This window comes from Rana temporaria, chromosome 8, assembly GCF_905171775.1.
Source record: "Rana temporaria chromosome 8, aRanTem1.1, whole genome shotgun sequence".
Taxonomy (NCBI): domain Eukaryota; kingdom Metazoa; phylum Chordata; class Amphibia; order Anura; family Ranidae; genus Rana; species Rana temporaria.
The window spans coordinates 3,795,869-3,813,560 of NC_053496.1; the positions used below are offsets into that span (position 1 = coordinate 3,795,869).

The following is a 17,692-nucleotide window of genomic DNA, read 5'->3' on the forward strand; positions in this document are numbered from 1 at the left end:
ATGGCGCACGCTGCATTTTTGCTTGTTGGTGGAATGATGACATCACTCGGTGGGGTGATGTCACTCTTTCGTGGGAAGGTATTCCTCTTTCTGATCACCATTTTTGATTTGAGCTTCCCTATACGCTGGCTTAGCTTAGCACGAAGGGAAGCTCGAGGAGGTGTGACGCTGGGAACGGGAATGTCGGTCTCTTCCATAGAGCTGTCCACTTTTTTCCTACATCGTGCTAAGCTGGGATGGAGAATAACTGTTCTCCGTTGTGGACTAAGACCGGAATCCATTGCTGGGGTGGTTGGACGGGTCTCCTCCATGGCGCTCGCTGCATTTTTGCTTGTTGGTGGAATGATGACATCACTCGGTGGGGTGATGTCACTCTTTCGTGGGAAGGTATTCCTCTTTCTGATCACCATTTTTGATTTGAGCTTCCGTATACGCTGGTTTAGCTTAGCACGAGGTGACGCTCGTGGAGGCGTGATGCTGGGAACGGGAACGTCAGTCTCTTCCATAGAGCTGTCCACATTTTTCCTACAACGTGCCAAGCTGGGATGGAGAATGACTGTTCTCCGTTGTGGACTAAGACCGGAATCCATTGCTGGGGTGGTTGGACGGGTCTCCTCCATGGCGCTCGCTGCATTTTTGCTTGTTGGTGGAATGATGACATCACTCGGTGGGGTGATGTCACTCTTTTGTGGGAAGATATTCCTCATTCCGATCACCATTTTTGATTTGAGCTTCCCTATACGCTGGCTTAGCTTAGAACGAAGGGAAGCTCGAGGAGGTGTGACGCTGGGAACGGGAACGTCGGTCTCTTCCATAGAGCTGCCCACATTATTCCTGGTAGGTGTGACGCTGGGAACGGGAACGTCAGTCTCTTCCATAGACCTGTCCACATTATTCCTTGTAGGTGCAATGCTGGGAATGGGAAAAGCAGCCTCCTCCATGCTGCTCACTGCATTTTCACTTGATGGTAGAATGGTGTCCTCACTTTCTGGTAGAATGGTGTCCTCACTTGATGGTAGAATGGTGTCCTCACTTTCTGGTAGAATGGTGTCCTCACTTGCTGGGAGAATGGCGCCACTTGCTGGTATAATGGCGCCACTTGCTGGTAGAATGGCGTCACTTGTTGGTGGGGTGATGTTGCTACTTGTTGGTCGGAACAGTCGGTAGAACAGCTTGATATATATTAGGAGCAGTACCACCAGCACGGTGATAAGCCCCAGAAAGCATTCTGACCGGTACTCAGTAACAATATTTATAAGTACAGGTTGGACTGTGTTCTCTAATGCCACCCACCCCTTGGACCAGACTGACCAGAGCCTGTTAACCACCCATTGGTACCAATCACCGGCATTTATAAGCAGGGGTGGGACTGTGTTCTCTAATGCCACCCACCCCTTGGACCAGACTGACCAGAGCCCGGTAACCACCCATTGGTACCAATCACCGGCATTTATAAGCAGGGGTGGGACTGTGTTCTCTAATGCCACCCACCCCTTGGACCAGACTGACCAGAGCCCGGTAACCACCCATTGGTACCAATCACCAGCATTTATCAGCAGGAGTAGGATTATGTTCACCAAGGCTCGCCACAGACTGTCCCAGGCATAGAACAGTAGATAAATGAATCCTTGCAGCTGCGTGGTCTGCAAATAATACGCTGCTAGTATGTACAGGTAATTTTGGTGCAGGACGCTGATGGGTTCTAGTGTTAGGTTCTCGATGGATGTCCCCCTGCTGTTCCAGATATTGATCAGTGGATAAATTAATTGCCTCAGCTCCAAGAAAATCAAATAGAGTCCTAATATTGTTACCAGGTTATTTTGGATGTGCTTCAGCATGAGAATACATGTCAGGACTGCCCTTCTAAATGATGATGGAATGGAAGCCAGGAATGGAAACCAGCTGATGCGTTGTGGGATTAGGCTCTGAAAGAATATATTCCAGATATAGATCAGTTGATAAATGAATGCACACAGCTCCAGGGACATCAAATAGCGTCCTAATGTTCTGGCCCGGTAATTTTGGCTCAGGACGTACTTCAGAATGAGAACGCAGATCAGGAGTGCCAAACTAAACCATGATGGAATGGAAGCCAGGAATGAAATCCAGCTGATGAGTTCTGGGATTACGTTCTCAAAGGATGTCCCCCTGCTGTTCCAGATATCGATCAGTAGATAAATGAATGCACACAGCTCCAGGAACATCAAATACAGTGCTAATATTGTGGCCAGGTAATTTTGGCGCAGGATGTGCTTCAGAATCGGAAGACATATCAGGAGTGCCAAACTAAACAAGATTGGAGGACGGGTCAGGAGTGAAATCAAGCTGATGAGCCCCCATCTGTTCCAGATATAGATCAGTGGATAAAGGAATCCACACTGCTGCAGGAATGTCACCCAGCGTTCTAATGTTCTGTCCTGGTCATCTTCGCGCAGGACGCACCTCATAATCGGAACACATATCTGGAGTGTCCAGCTATGCAAGGATAGAGTGAAGGTCTGAAGTGAAAACCAGTGGATGTGTTCTAGGATTGTGTTCTCGAAGGCTGGTCCCCATCTGTTCCAGACATCGATCAGTAGATAAATTGATCCGCTCAGCTGCAGGAACGTCAAATAGCGTCCTAATATTCTAGACAGGTAGTTTTGGCGCAGGACGTACTTCAGCATCAGAACACAGATCAGGACTGCCCAGCTAAACCAGATTGGAGGATGGGTCAGGAATGAAATCCAGCTGATGAGTTCTGGGATTATGTTCTCAAAGGATGTCCCACTGATGTTCCAGATATCGATCAGTAGATGAATTAATCCGCTCAGCTCCAGGAACATCAAATAACGTCCTAATGTTCTGGCCAGGTAATTTTGGTGCAGGACGTACTTCAGAACCAGAAAACATATCAGGACGGCCAAACTAAGCAAGACTGGAGGACGGGTCAGGAATAAAAACCGGCTGATTGGTTCTGGACGGTCATTTTCCATTCCTCTCACTGTTTCCTCCACTGGCTGCTCCGTCCTCATCATGTCCCCCTTCTCCTCCATGAGGGTCGCTGGGGACCTTCTGACGACGTCTCTGGGGACAGCCCATGGGTAAAGGATTCTAAAAATCTGCGGAATCTGCGCTGGCTGCGGTGTTGTTTCCACAATCACCTCCTCTGGGGGCCCTCCAATGACTTTTGTGGGCTCCTCCTGTATTGCGGTCTCTGGGGACCGTCTGCGTCTGGCGACGTCTCTGGGGACAGCCCATGGGTAAAGGATTCTAAAAATCTGCGGAATCTGCGCTGGCTGCGGTGTTGTTTCCACAATCACCTCCTCTGGGGGCCCTCCAATGACTTTTGTGGGCTCCTCCTGTATTGCGGTCTCTGGGGACCGTCTGCGTCTGGCGACGTCTCTGGGGACAGCCCATGGGTAAAGGATTCTAAAAATCAGCGGAATCTGCGCTGGCTGCGGTGTTGTTTCCACAATCACCTCCTCTGGGGGCCCTCCAATTACTTTTGTGGGCTCCTCCTGTATTGCGGTCTCTGGGGACCGTCTGCGTCTGGCTACGTCTCTGGGGACAGCCCATGGGTAAAGGATTCTAAAAATCAGCGGAATCTGCGCTGGCTGCGGTGTTGTTTCCACAATCCCCTCCTGTGGGGGCCCTCCGATGACATTTGAGGGCCCCTCCTGATCCACGTGGACCTCTGGGGATTGGATGATGGTATATCTCTGTCCTCCCAAAGAGAGTAACAGAGTAACAATCATAACAAGGATTTGGTTCCTCATTTTTGCTTGTAGAAAATAACTGACAGGAAATGCCAATTACTATTAATAGACGATTAGACAATTAATGCCAATCAATCAATCGACTCTCGATTCCAATCACTGGAGATAATGTGATGAAATACAAATCAATCAGTCAGGAGCTCTGCAAGAGAGATGCTTCTGCTGTGAAGACCTATTGTCAACTGACAGCTCCTCCCCCTGCAGGCTATTTATTCGCTCCAGCAGCTGTGACATCACATAGCTCTATGTTCACAGTGCAGGTTACCATGGTAACAGAATGTTTTGTTTTCTCTCTGTGTGCTTCTATTTTTACACTGCAGGTCACATGACCAGCACTGAGAAAATTGTGTCTGTGCCTCTAAAACAACTTCTCCCTTGCAGCCGATCAATCCGATCAATTCCTTTTATTATTAGATATTATTGTATGTAATTAAATTCATTCTGGTTATTCATAGATAATCCTGTATTTTATATTAGCATAATATTAATGATATGTAACAATTCTGTATGTTTGATTTGTTTTATTTTTATATAATATTGTAAATGGATATGAATTGTATTATTATATTAAATATGAATACACTTGATAATATTAGTAATAAGAAGAATAAGATTACCAATATTATTAAAAGTATAATAGATAGGAACGCACATAATAATATTAGTAATAAGAAGTAATAATAATAATAAGAAGAAGGTGAATATTACCACTATTAATAAAAGTATAATAGATAGGAACGCACATAATAATATTAGTAATAAGAAGTAATAATAAGAAGAAGGTGAATATTACCACTATTAATAAAAGTATAATTCATTGATTTTCTGTATTGGGTCTGTAGATCTCGTGTCATTTCACTGCCTGTAATACTCCCCGGTGCCGCTAGAGGCCAGCACTTCCTATAGAGGGCGATCACTAAGACAGTCCTTCCGGTGTTCACCGTAGTGCTCCGCCCCCCCCCCCCTGGCCGGAAGTGATTGGTGTAACTCTCACACGTGTGTACAGCGAGTCCCGGTAGTCGGTGTGGTGATGGGGAAAACGGGGAAGTTGCGCCCCGGTGTGGCCGGGAAGGTGAAGCGATGGAAGAAGGGGCACAGCAGTGAATGCAACCCCGAGGAGCGGAGACACCGGGAGGCCGCACGTAGCCGGTTCTTCAGCCGGCCCTCCGGTGAGAGAGGCTCCTCATTATCACTATCGTTATTTGGGGCTTTGTTGGTTAAAATGATAATATTTCCCCCTATATATATATATAAAATTTTATTTTTTTTCCATATACACACACTTTATAATATTAAATGAATAATCCTCACTTTAAAAAATAAGATTAATAATATAAGGATTTATAATATTTTTTTCTGCTACAATTATTATAAACCCTTATTATATTATTGATCTTATTTTTAAAATTAAAACAATTTATTAGAAAAAAATAATATATATATATATATATATATATATATATATATAATTATTTTTTTCTAATAAATTGTTTTAATTTTAAAAATAAGATCAATAATATAATAAGGGTTTATAATATTTGTAGCAGAAAAAAATATTATACTTTTTTTATTTTATTTTCTGCTACAAATATTATAAATCCTTATATGATTAATCTTATTTTTAAAGTGAGGATTATTCATTTAATATTATAAAGTGTATGTATGTATGTGTGTATGTGTATGTGTATATATATATATATATATATATATATATATATATATATATATATATATATATATATATATAAAAACACTTTTTATTTATTTTTTTAATAAATGAATAGTTCTGACTTTAAAACTAAGATATATATTAAGGATTTATAATTGTAGCAGATTTTTTTCTCCATAACATTATATATATATATATATATATATATATATATGTTATGGAGAGCAAAAATCTGCTACAATTATTATAAATCCTTAATATATATCTTATTTTTAAAGTCAGAACTATTCTTTTTTTAAAAAAAATATTTTTATGTGTGTATATATATGTGTGTGTGTGTGTGTGTGTGTGTGTGTGTGTGTGTGTGTGTGTATGTGTGTGTATATATATTAGTGCTGTCAAGCGATTAAAATTTCTAATCGCGATTAATCGCATTAATGTCATAGTTAACTCACGATTAATCGCGCGATTAAGGAGGTTCACCCTTTAAAACATTTTTTTTTTTGTTTTCTTATTTATTTTATTTTTTTTTATAATATTAAATTGTGTTTTTTTATTTATTTACATTTTGATCACTTTTATTGCTGTCACAAGGAATGTAAACATCCCTTGTGACAGCAATAGGTGGTGACAGGTACTCTTTATGGAGGGATCGGGGGTCTAAAAGACCTCCGAGCCCTCCTTTTGCACTTCAAATTATTCAGATCGCCGAAAACGGCGATTCTGAATACTGTGTACTTTTTTAAATCCGGCGCCATTGGCAGCCGAGAAACCCGGAAGTGACGTCATGACGCCGCTTCCGTGGTTTCAATGTGGAGACTGAATCAAAGCCGTTTACGGCTTAGTGTCAGTCTCCGCCTGGACACAGAAGGCGCCGGATGGAGGATCGGGTCTCCCGGTGGGACGGGAGGCCCGGTCAGAGCGGCGAAAGGCGGCGGGAGGGGGGGGATGTCCCCTCCCGCTCCTCCGGCATAACAACCGAGCGGCTTTTAGGTTTGGATAGCCGATCGCCCGCTCTAAACAACGGTACCGGGATGATGCCTGCGGCTGCAGGCATCATCCCGGTATAACCCCCGAACGCCGACTCGTTAATCGCGCGATAAAAAAATTGACGGCGTTAACATGGGTTTGTGTTAACGCCGTTAATAACGCGTTTAACTGACAGCACTAATATATATATATATATATTTTTTTTCATATACACACACTTTATAATATTAAATGAATAATCCTCACTTTAAAAATAAGATTAATAATAATATAAGGATTTATAATATTTGTAGCAGAAAAAAAAATATATAATCTTTTATTTTTTTCTGCTACAATTATTATATTCTTATTTTTAAAATGAGGACTATAGAATTATTATAAAAAAAATATGTATATTAAAATGTACAAAAAAAGGGAACAAAAAAATCACCGCCATACGAGTTATATGATGACAACATTATACTGCACCGGTGACAGGATATAATAATAAAAAAAATGTGTTTTTTTTTTTTTTTTTTTTTAAATTAACCACTTAAGCATTTTTATACGTTTTTGTCATCGTAATGGCGGCGATCTGTATTTTTTTTTTTTTGTGACTGCGACGTTTGCAGCGTGACAGATCGGACACTTTTTTTGGGACGAGTGTCTTTTATACAGCGATCGGAGCTAAAAAAAATATGCGCTGATTACTGTGTAAATGTCACTGGCAGGGAAGGGGTTAACACTAGGGGGCGAGGAAGGGATTAAATGTTCCCTAGGGAGTTATTCGAACTGTAGGGGGGGTAATGGGCTTACTGGGACATGGCGGTGATACCTGTGTCTCTTCCCCCGCCGCCTTACGCGATACCTGTGTCTCTTCCCCCGCCGCCTTACGCGATACCTGTGTCTCTTCCCCAGCCGCCTTACGCGATACCTGTGTCTCTTCCCCCGCCGCCTTACGCGATACCTGTGTCTCTTCCCCCGCCGCCTTACGCGATACCTGTGTCTCTTCCCCCGCCGCCTTACGCGATACCTGTGTCTCTTCCCCCGCCGCCTTACGCGATACCTGTTTCTCTTCCCCCGCCGCCTTACCCGATCCCTGTGTCTCTTCCCCCGCCGCCTTACGCGATCCCTGTGTCTCTTCCCCCGCCGCCTTACGCGATCCCTGTGTCTCTTCCCCCGCCGCCTTACGCGATCCCTGTGTCTCTTCCCCCGCCGCCTTACGCGATCCCTGTGTCTCTTCCCCCGCCGCCTTACGCGATCCCTGTGTCTCTTCCCCCGCCGCCTTACGCGATCCCTGTGTCTCTTCCCCCGCCGCCTTACGCGATCCCTGTGTCTCTTCCCCCGCCGCCTTACGCGATCCCTGTGTCTCTTCCCCCCGCCGCCTTACGCGACCCCTGTGTCTCTTCCCCCGCCGCCTTACGCGACCCCTGTGTCTCTTCCCCCGCCGCCTTACGCGACCCCTGTGTCTCTTCCCCCGCCGCCTTACGCGACCCCTGTGTCTCTTCCCCCGCCGCCTTACGCGACCCCTGTGTCTCTTCCCCCGCCGCCTTACGCGACCCCTGTGTCTCTTCCCCCGCCGCCTTACGCGACCCCTGTGTCTCTTCCCCCGCCGCCTTACGCGATCCCTGTGTCTCTTCCCCCGCCGCCTTACGCGACCCCTGTGTCTCTTCCCCCGCCGCCTTACGCGACCCCTGTGTCTCTTCCCCCGCCGCCTTACGCGACACCTGTGTCTCTTCCCCCGCCGCCCCTTAGGCAACACCTGCACCCCCCACCTGTGTCATTGGTTGATGTTCATATTTCTGTTCTCCAGGGAAGAGCGATCTGACGGTAGACGCTGTAAAGCTGCACAATGACCTGCAGTCGGGTTCCCTGTCCATACAGAAGAGGCCGGAGGAGGAGGAAATGGCCATCACAGAAAGATCCGGAGCCACCTTCCTCAGCGGCCTCTCCGACTGCACCAACCTCACCTTCAACAAAGTCCAGAGATTCTGGGAGTCCAACTCGGCCGCTCACAAGGAGGTGGGTGACGAAGGAGAACTTCGCCTTCAATAACCAATAATTACTGCACTTTGTTTTACAAATAGAGAAATGTGCATTTATTTATTTTGTTAGCCTGCAGAGCATTGCACCTATAATCAGGAGATGGCGGCTACAATGTCAGGCTCCAGTACCGCTCTCTCCCCCGTACCCCTCCCCCATACCTCCCCGTACCTCCCTAGGGGCGGACAATTGCTAAAGAGCAGGAAAGTTCATTCACAACTACAAGCTGACTGCCTCAGTGGCAGATGGGACTTGTAGCTCATTGATTATGTTCATTCTCATTACACACATTCCTAGATTAGGCTGAGAAGTAGCCGGAGACTGAAAATATCACAGGGCCCTTACATTGGTGATCAGTGGGAAGAATGTCCCTTACATTGGTGATCAGTGGGAAGAATGTCCCTTACATTGGTGATCAGTGAGAAGAATGTCCCTTACATTGGTGATCAGTGAGAAGAATGTCCCTTACATTGGTGATCAGTGAGAAGAATGTCCCTTACATTGGTGATCAGTGAGAAGAATGTCCCTTACATTGGTGATCAGTGAGAAGAATGTCCCTTACATTGGTGATCAGTGAGAAGAATGTTCCTTACATTGGTGATCAGTGAGAAGAATGTTCCTTACATTGGTGATCAGTGGGAAGAATGTCCCTTACATTGGTGATCAGTGAGAAGAATGTCCCTTACATTGGTGATCAGTGGGAAGAATGTCCCTTAGATTGGTGATCAGTGGGAAGAATGCTCCTTACATTGGTGATCAGTGGGAAGAATGTCCCTTACATTGGTGATCAGTGGGAAGAATGTCCCTTACATTGGTGATCAGTGAGAAGAATGTCCCTTACATTGGTGATCAGTGAGAAGAATGTCCCTTACATTGGTGATCAGTGAGAAGAATGTCCCTTACATTGGTGATCAGTGAGAAGAATGTCCCTTACATTGGTGATCAGTGAGAAGAATGTCCCTTACATTGGTGATCAGTGGGAAGAATGTCCCTTACATTGGTGATCAGTGAGAAGAATGTCCCTTACATTGGTGATCAGTGAGAAGAATGTCCCTTACATTGGTGATCAGTGAGAAGAATGTCCCTTACATTGGTGATCAGTGAGAAGAATGTTCCTTACATTGGTGATCAGTGAGAAGAATGTCCCTTACATTGGTGATCAGTGGGAAGAATGTCCCTTACATTGGTGATCAGTGAGAAGAATGTCCCTTACATTGGTGATCAGTGAGAAGAATGTCCCTTACATTGGTGATCAGTGAGAAGAATGTTCCTTACATTGGTGATCAGTGGGAAGAATGTCCCTTACATTGGTGATCAGTGAGAAGAATGTCCCTTACATTGGTGATCAGTGAGAAGAATGTCCCTTACATTGGTGATCAGTGAGAAGAATGTTCCTTACATTGGTGATCAGTGAGAAGAATGTTCCTTACATTGGTGATCAGTGAGAAGAATGTTCCTTACATTGGTGATCAGTGAGAAGAATGTTCCTTACATTGGTGATCAGTGAGAAGAATGTCCCTTACATTGGTGATCAGTGAGAAGAATGTCCCTTACATTGGTGATCAGTGGGAAGAATGTCCCTTACATTGGTGATCAGTGGGAAGAATGTCCCTTACATTGGTGGTCAGTGAGAAGAATGCTCCTTACATTGGTGATCAGTGGGAAGAATGTTCCTTACATTGGTGATCAGTGAGAAGAATGTTCCTTACATTGGTGATCAGTGGGAAGAATGTTCCTTACATTGGTGATCAGTGGGAAGAATGTTCCTTACATTGGTGATCAGAGGGAAGAATGTCCCTTACATTGGTGATCAGTGAGAAGAATGTTCCTTACATTGGTGATCAGTGGGAAGAATGTCCCTTACATTGGTGATCAGTGGGAAGAATGTCCCTTACATTGGTGATCAGTGAGAAGAATGTCCCTTACATTGGTGATCAGTGAGAAGAATGTCCCTTACATTGGTGATCAGTGGGAAGAATGTCCCTTACATTGGTGATCAGTGGGAAGAATGTCCCTTACATTGGTGATCAGTGGGAAGAATGTCCCTTACATTGGTGATCAGTGGGAAGAATGCTCCTTACATTGGTGATCAGTGGGAAGAATGTCCCTTACATTGGTGATCAGTGAGAAGAATGTCCCTTACATTGGTGATCAGTGAGAAGAATGTCCCTTACATTGGTGATCAGTGGGAAGAATGTCCCTTATAACTGTTGCATTCCTTTGCAGGATTTCTATCACTGATACAAAGTATAGATCTGATACTTTATTGATTGTCTTTTAGATCTGTGCGGTTCTGGCTGCAGTAACAGAAGTGATCCGCTCTCAGGGAGGGAAGGAGACGGAAACGGAATACTTTGCTGCTCTGGTGAGTGATTTCTCTGCATGGTTGCCATTTGTCTTCGTATTTATAATCATCACTAAATGGCGAACCGCGGTCTGGGTCTGGACCAAGTCAATGTCTCATCTGAAATCACCGCAGTTGCGGCATTTAGGATCATCTTTTTTTTTCTTTTTCTCCCCTCAGCCACCGATGGCTCTGTTTTGACATGGAAAGAGCAGCACAGTGATGGACAGATGAGGGGGGCTGGCCCAGTTAACCGATTGGTTGCTAGAATGTAAGTCTGAGCAACCAATCGTTTAACTGGGCCCCGTCCATCGCTTTGCTGCACTTACAATGTCACCTGCTGTGCCTCCTGCCCTCCGCAATGTAGAACAGGAACGCCTGGGGGGGCGGGGTCTGGGGGGCTGCAATGTGAAGGGGGGTGGTTCTATAAAGGGGTCTAGCACAGGAATGTGGAGGGGGGTGCTATAGTTGTAATGTGTGTGGCTTATTTGTAGGGCTGATGCACATTTATTTTTTAATGAATTCTGAATAATGAAGATATTTGTATTTCTGTCCGTGGGTCGGGTCCAGCTCCGAGGGGGGGGGGGGGGGGCTCGCGTCGGTCGGGTCCGGGGGGGGGGGGGGGGGGGGGGGGTTGCGTCGGGTCCAGCTCCGGGGGGGGGGGGGGGGGGGGTCGTGTCGGGTCCAGCTCCGGGGGGGAAGGTCGCGGCAGTCGGGTCCAGCTCCGGGGGGGGGGGGAAGGTCGCGGCAGTCGGGTCCAGCTCCGGGGGGGGGGGGGAGGTCGCGGCAGTCGGGTCCAGCCCCGGGGGGGGGGGGAAGGTCGCGGAGGTCGGGTCCAGCCCCGGGGGGGAGGTCGCGGCGGTCGGGTCCAGCCCCGGGGGGGGGGGGAAGGTCGCGGCGGTCGGGTCCAGCCCCGGGGGGGGGGGAAGGTCGCGGCGGTCGGGTCCAGCCCGCGGGGGGGGGGGAAGGTCGCGGCGGTCGGGTCCAGCCCGCGGGGGGGGGGGGGAAGGTCGCGGCGGTCGGGTCCAGCCCCGGGAGGGGGGGGATCGCGGTGGTCGGGTCCAGCCCCGGGAGGGGGGCGGTGTCGCGGCGGTCGGGTCCAGCCCCGGGAGGGGGGCGGTGTCGCGGCGGTCGGGTCCAGCCCCGGGAGGGGGGGGGTGTCGCGGCGGTCGGGTCCAGCCCCGGGAGGGGGGCGGTGTCGCGTCGGTCGGGTCCAGCCCCGGGAGGGGGGCGGTGTCGCGGCGGTCGGGTCCAGCCCCGGGAGGGGGGCGGTGTCGCGGCGGTCGGGTCCAGCCCCGGGAGGGGGGGGGGGGATCGCGGCGGTCGGGTCCAGCCCCGGGAGGGGGCGGTGTCGCGGCGGTCGGGTCCAGCCCCGGGAGGGGGGGGATCGCGGCGGTCGGGTCCAGCCCCGGGAGGGGGGGGGGGATCGTGGCGGTCGGGTCCAGCCCCGGGAGGGAGGGGTCGCGGCGGTTGGGTCCAGCCCTGGGAGGGGGGGGTCGCGGCGGTTGGGTCCACCCCCAGGTCGCGGCGTTCAGCAGGCTACAGAGTAGGCAGGTTCATGCACGGGTCATGGCGGTCAGCAGGCAAGAGAGTGGTCAGTGTAATTTCATCACATAGGAACAGCACTCAAATATTAGCCACCGCCGTTTCATTGGGCACCCATCTTCCATTTATGAAAAATTTACTTGGCCCTCGTTGACTTCATGTGAAATCTCTTGTCAGTTCAAGCGGAGTTCCGCTCCGCCCCTTTAAAAAATGTAAAAGTCAGCAGCTACACATTGTGTAGCTGCTGACTTTTAACAATAGGACACGTGCCTGTCCTGGAGTCCAGCGATGTCGGCTACCGCCATTGTAGGTAGGTGAACCTGGCAGTGTAGCCTTTTTCCGCCTCACCACCGGGTCCCCTACTGCGCATGTGCGCTGCGCTCTCTCAATGGCCTGGCAGAAGAGGAGGAGGGGGGGGGGGGCAGCTGCTGAAGTAATTTTGCCATGACCTGGTCACCCTGAAGTAGGAATAGGGTACTTGTAAAGAAAAACATGTATCTGCTCCCCACGAACCCCCCCCCCCCCCAAAAGGTGGCAAATGTGGGTCTCCCGAGTTGGCCAAATGGTCTCGATGACTTCTGTGAAATTGGTCCTGGAGACTGGAGCGATGAACCAGTGGGCCTTCTGCTGCAGAGTAGATATGGGCCATGAGTGCCCCAATCAAGGAAATTCCCCCCAATATCTATGCGAAAAACTAAAAGCTCACAACCCCAGTCGCGTTCTGCGATCCACCAACCAAAATCTACTCCAGATACCCAAAGCCAGATACAAGTCCAAAGGAGAACCAAGATTTGCAGTCCAAGGACCTCGACTATGGAACGCTCTACCAACCAGCATCTGACTGGAGGTGAACTACTTGGCCTTCAGAAGAAAAATCAAAACCCATCTATTCTGAGGGCAAAAAAGTTTACTCAGGGAATGGATACTAAGCGCCCAGAGGCGATTCAGTTTGCATCTGTTGCGCTATAAGTTTCTCACTCGCTCACCCCAAATGGTGCAGGTCATAAAATCCACTGAAGGTTTATTAGAATAAAAATGGTCATACAAAAAAGTAATCACATAAATGAGAAATAAAAGCAGTATGGGGGTGCTATGAAGCAAAACCCGACGCGTTTCGGCTCAGAAAGCCGTCAACAGGGGCATAAAATATAAAGCAATTCCTAAGCTTGGCTCTGAAAATCCGGCTTCCCCAGGTGACTTTATTTGCGTTTGATTTGTTTTTCTCCATTTTTCTAATAAGGAAATGAAATGTGGGATTCCCTCCATGGTCTGTACTCTGCATAACATAATAATATAAATGATTTTTCCCTCCCATAGATGACCACTCTGGAAGCGGTGGAGTCTGCGGAGTCGCTGTCGGCCGTTGCCTACCTGCTGAACCTGGTTCTGAAAAGGTAAGTCTGCCCGTGTGTCCCCCCAGTGGTGGTCGGGTCACATTTGGTCCTTCACCTTCCAGTAACTGATGATGTATTTCAGGGTCCCGGGTCCCGTGCTGATTAAGAAATTCTCGGACACGTCGAAGGCCTTCATGGATATTATGTCTTTACAGGCCACCAGCGGCAGCACCTCCGCTCTTAGATGGGTAGGTCGTGTTTCCTTGTATTGTCCTGTGTATGGATTTCCGTGTTTATGGAATATTGGAGAAGCTGGTCACTTCGCCCACATCTCACGTGACATTTCATGGTGGATACTTTTTACATTTATTAGAGTATTTTATGTAGTTTTTTTAACCACTTCTAACCCAGGCCAATTCTGACACTTCTCTCCTTCATGTAAAAATCATATTTTTTTTGATAGAAAATTACTCCGAACTCCACAAACATATATTTTATTTTATAGGGGTGCTGAATTTAATCACTGCATCGCGATTCGGGGGTCCCCGATGCGGCAGCGATGCATGCGACCCCAATAATCGATGTCCGTGATGTCATCCAACATGCCCCGCCCCTCCCGGGAGATCGCTCCGAGCAGGTCTTTTAAAATACTGGTTTTGTAATAAATGCGTCTTATAATCCATTAAGTGGCCACCGCTCTATGTGCTTATTTTTAAATATATGTAGATTCATACCTCATAGCTCCGTGTGTATATAACTGTACATGCGATCATGTGACTCCATGGTCTGGCCTGCCTCTCTCCTCCCTCTCACATCTCTCGTCTCAAGTCTCTTCTGACGTCAGCCCCGCCCGCCTCTCTTGTGATCTGTTACTTTAGCTAAAGACTATGGGCTGGGCTGAGAACAGACCGTCAGGAGAGATGTGAGACTTGAGGAGAGAAGCAGGCCGGACCATGTAGTCACATGAGGGGCATATACATATATATCAGGGGTACTGAATTAAAATTCACGGGGGTCCAGTCGGAAAAATATTCTTCCAGCGGAGGTCCGAATGCCAAATTGGTGCTATGACGCCACATGATATCCTCCACTTGACAACCTCCCATCACAGCGCCCCCCCACCACCACACACATGCACACATCTTTATGACCCACACACATCACACTTTTTTTTTTTCTTTCAACTTTATTGAAATGTAAAAATACATTTCATTCATTTTTATGCACCACAGTTCAATTGCGGTGCATAGAAACAGAATGCATTTTGCAACATACTGCTCAGCACGCAGGGGCGCTGTTGCAGTGTGAACAGGACACATAGAAAACAATTGTTTTCTATTGCCCTTGCAGAGACCGACGCATCACAGACCCCCCCATCACAGACTGACAGCCCAAATCACAGACCCCTCATTACAGCCTAATCCCCCCCCCCCCCCATCACAGACTGACCTGACCCCATCACAGACTGACCTGACCCCATCACAGACTGACCTGACCCCATCACAGACTGACCTGACCCCATCACAGACTGACCTGACCCCATCACAGACTGACCTGACCCCATCACAGACTGACCTGACCCATCACAAACCCCCTATCACAGACTGACCCCCCCAAATACCCAACCCCCTATTACAGACTGACCCCCCCCCCCAAATCAGACCCCCTATCACAGACTGACCCCCCAAATCACAAACTGGTCCCGACACATCACAGACCCCCTATCACAGACTGACCTGACCCATCACAGACTGACCCCCCCCATCACAAACTGGCCCTGCTGACCCATAACAGACCCCCTATAACAGACTGACCCCCAAATTACAGACCCCCTATCACAGACTGACCCCCCCCCCCCCAAATCACAAACTGGTCCTGACCCATCACAGACCCCCTATCACAGGCTGACCCCCCCCAAATCACAAACTGGTCCTGACCCATTACAGACCCCCTATCACAGGCTGACCCCCCCCCCCCCCATCATAAACTGGTCCTGACCCATAACAGACCCCCTATAACAGACTGACCCCCAAATCACAGACTGACCCCCCCAAATCACAAACTGTTCCTGACCCATCACAGACCCCCTATGACAGGATGACCCCCCATCACAAACTGGTCCTGACCCATAACAGACCCCCTATAACAGACTGACCCCCAAATCAAAGACTGACCCCCCAAATCACAAACTGGTCCTGACCCATCACAGACCCCCTATCACAGGATGACCCCCCCCATCACAAACTGGTCCTGACCCATAACAGACCCCCTATAACAGACTGACCCCCAAATCACAGACTGACACCCCCAAATCACAAACTGGTCCTGACCCATCACAGACCCCCTATCACAGGATGATCCCCCCCCCCCCATCACAAACTGGTCCTGACCCATAACAGACCCCCTATAACAGACTGACCCCCCCAAAGCACAAACTGGTCCTGACCCATCACAGACCCCCTATCACAGGATGACCCCCCCCATCACAAACTGGTCCTGACACATCAGACTCCCCATCGCAGAGGTCCACTGTCCTGTCCTACATTGCATTGCACTCCCCCCTCCCCACAGAACCCTACCTTAATCACACAGGAAATGAAGCATGGCCGCTCTGGACAATGGGCGGGACTTTTCCCATTAAAAGTGAGTGATTTATTGCTGGGACCGCCCCCGCAGCCTAGCAACCAATCACCCACTTTTTAACTTAAAAAATCCCGCCCTTTGTCCAGAGCAGTCGCGCTTCGTGTCCTGTGTGATTAAGTCACTCACAGGCAGTGTGGGGAGGGGGGAGTACAGCGAGGGGGGAGTGAAACAATGTTAGAGGCACGGACCTGCCGCGCCTGCCATGCTGTGTATAGAGCGGCATCCGCAGAGGCAGGCAGGCGGGCGAGCGAACTAGCTGGTGACAGAGGACACACAGGAAACTACTTGGCGGGGCTGCGGTCCGGATATAATGGCCACTGGGGCCGGAACCGGACCGCGGTCCGCCATTTAGTGATGCCCGATATATATACACAAGGAGACATGAGGTATGAATCTGCATATGTTTTAAAAAGCACATTACAGCAGTGGCCACTTAATGTATTATAAAGGCATTTATTACCACACAGGTATTTTATCAGCAGCATGTGTTACTCCTACACGTGCTCTGTCTGTGCCGGCATTTCTCTGGCTCTTTTCACATTCCACTGTGTTAACTCCTAGTGTGCTGGAATGTGCAAAGCCCAGAGAAATGTCAGCACACAGACCATGCAGTGAAACTCACAGGGCTGTTTGTCAGTTGTGGATTCTAATCCCTCCTGAACTCCCAGCAGCCGTGTGTGTGTGAATTCCTGTACCCTGTAGTGCACCGGATTAGTGCACTTTTTAAAGGGGAGTTCCACCCTATTTTTATTATTTTTTTAAATCGGCAGCTACAAAATGTGTAGCTGCTGACTTTTATTAAACCGACACTCACCTGTCCCACGGTCCATTGATTCGGCCGCCTGGAGCTCCACTCATCTCCCCCTCCTCTCCGCCGTCAAATCTTCTGTGGGCACCCGGCCATGACAGCTTACAGCTTCATGGCCGAATGCACACTGCGTTCTGCCATTTGCCAGCCAATCTTCCGGGACCTGTGTTGTGTTTCAGAAGATTGCCGGCACGGAGGGGCCGCCTAGGGCGAGAGGAGTCTCCTCCTAGGTGGCCGGGACAGGAAGGAGAAAGTGAGACAGGAAGTCCGACTAAAAAGAGATTACACCCCCCCCTCTAAAAAAATGACATGCCAAATGTGGCATGTCGGGGTGCAAAGAGTGCTTAAAGGGGAAGTTTCACTGGGTGGAACTCCGCTTTAAGAGAGTGAGGTTATTTTTAATTCAAAGCAGTTCCAGTAAATGTTTTGTTTATTAAAAGTCAGCAGCTACATAAAAGTGTATCTTCTGACTTTTAATAAAAAGACACTCACCTGTCCCACAATCCAGCGACGTGGGCACTTGAACACTCCATGCTCTCCCCGGTCTGTCCACGGCGCTGGCAATACTACTGTGGGTAT

At 48.5% G+C, this 17,692-nt stretch overlaps 1 protein-coding gene across 1 annotated transcript in view; it reads left to right on the plus strand.

The window, feature by feature from the left end:
- The first annotated feature begins 4,703 nt into the window (after window positions 1–4,703).
- Window positions 4,704–17,692, plus strand: part of RRP12 (ribosomal RNA processing 12 homolog) — a 99,292-nt gene continuing 86,303 nt past the window's right edge. Inside the window, exons 1-5 of the mRNA XM_040361222.1 lie at window positions 4,704–4,927; window positions 8,210–8,418; window positions 10,721–10,804; window positions 13,646–13,722; window positions 13,805–13,910. Coding sequence (XP_040217156.1) covers window positions 4,789–4,927; window positions 8,210–8,418; window positions 10,721–10,804; window positions 13,646–13,722; window positions 13,805–13,910 — 615 coding nt within the window. The 5' untranslated portion in view covers window positions 4,704–4,788. The remainder of the gene's footprint in view (window positions 4,928–8,209; window positions 8,419–10,720; window positions 10,805–13,645; window positions 13,723–13,804; window positions 13,911–17,692) is intronic.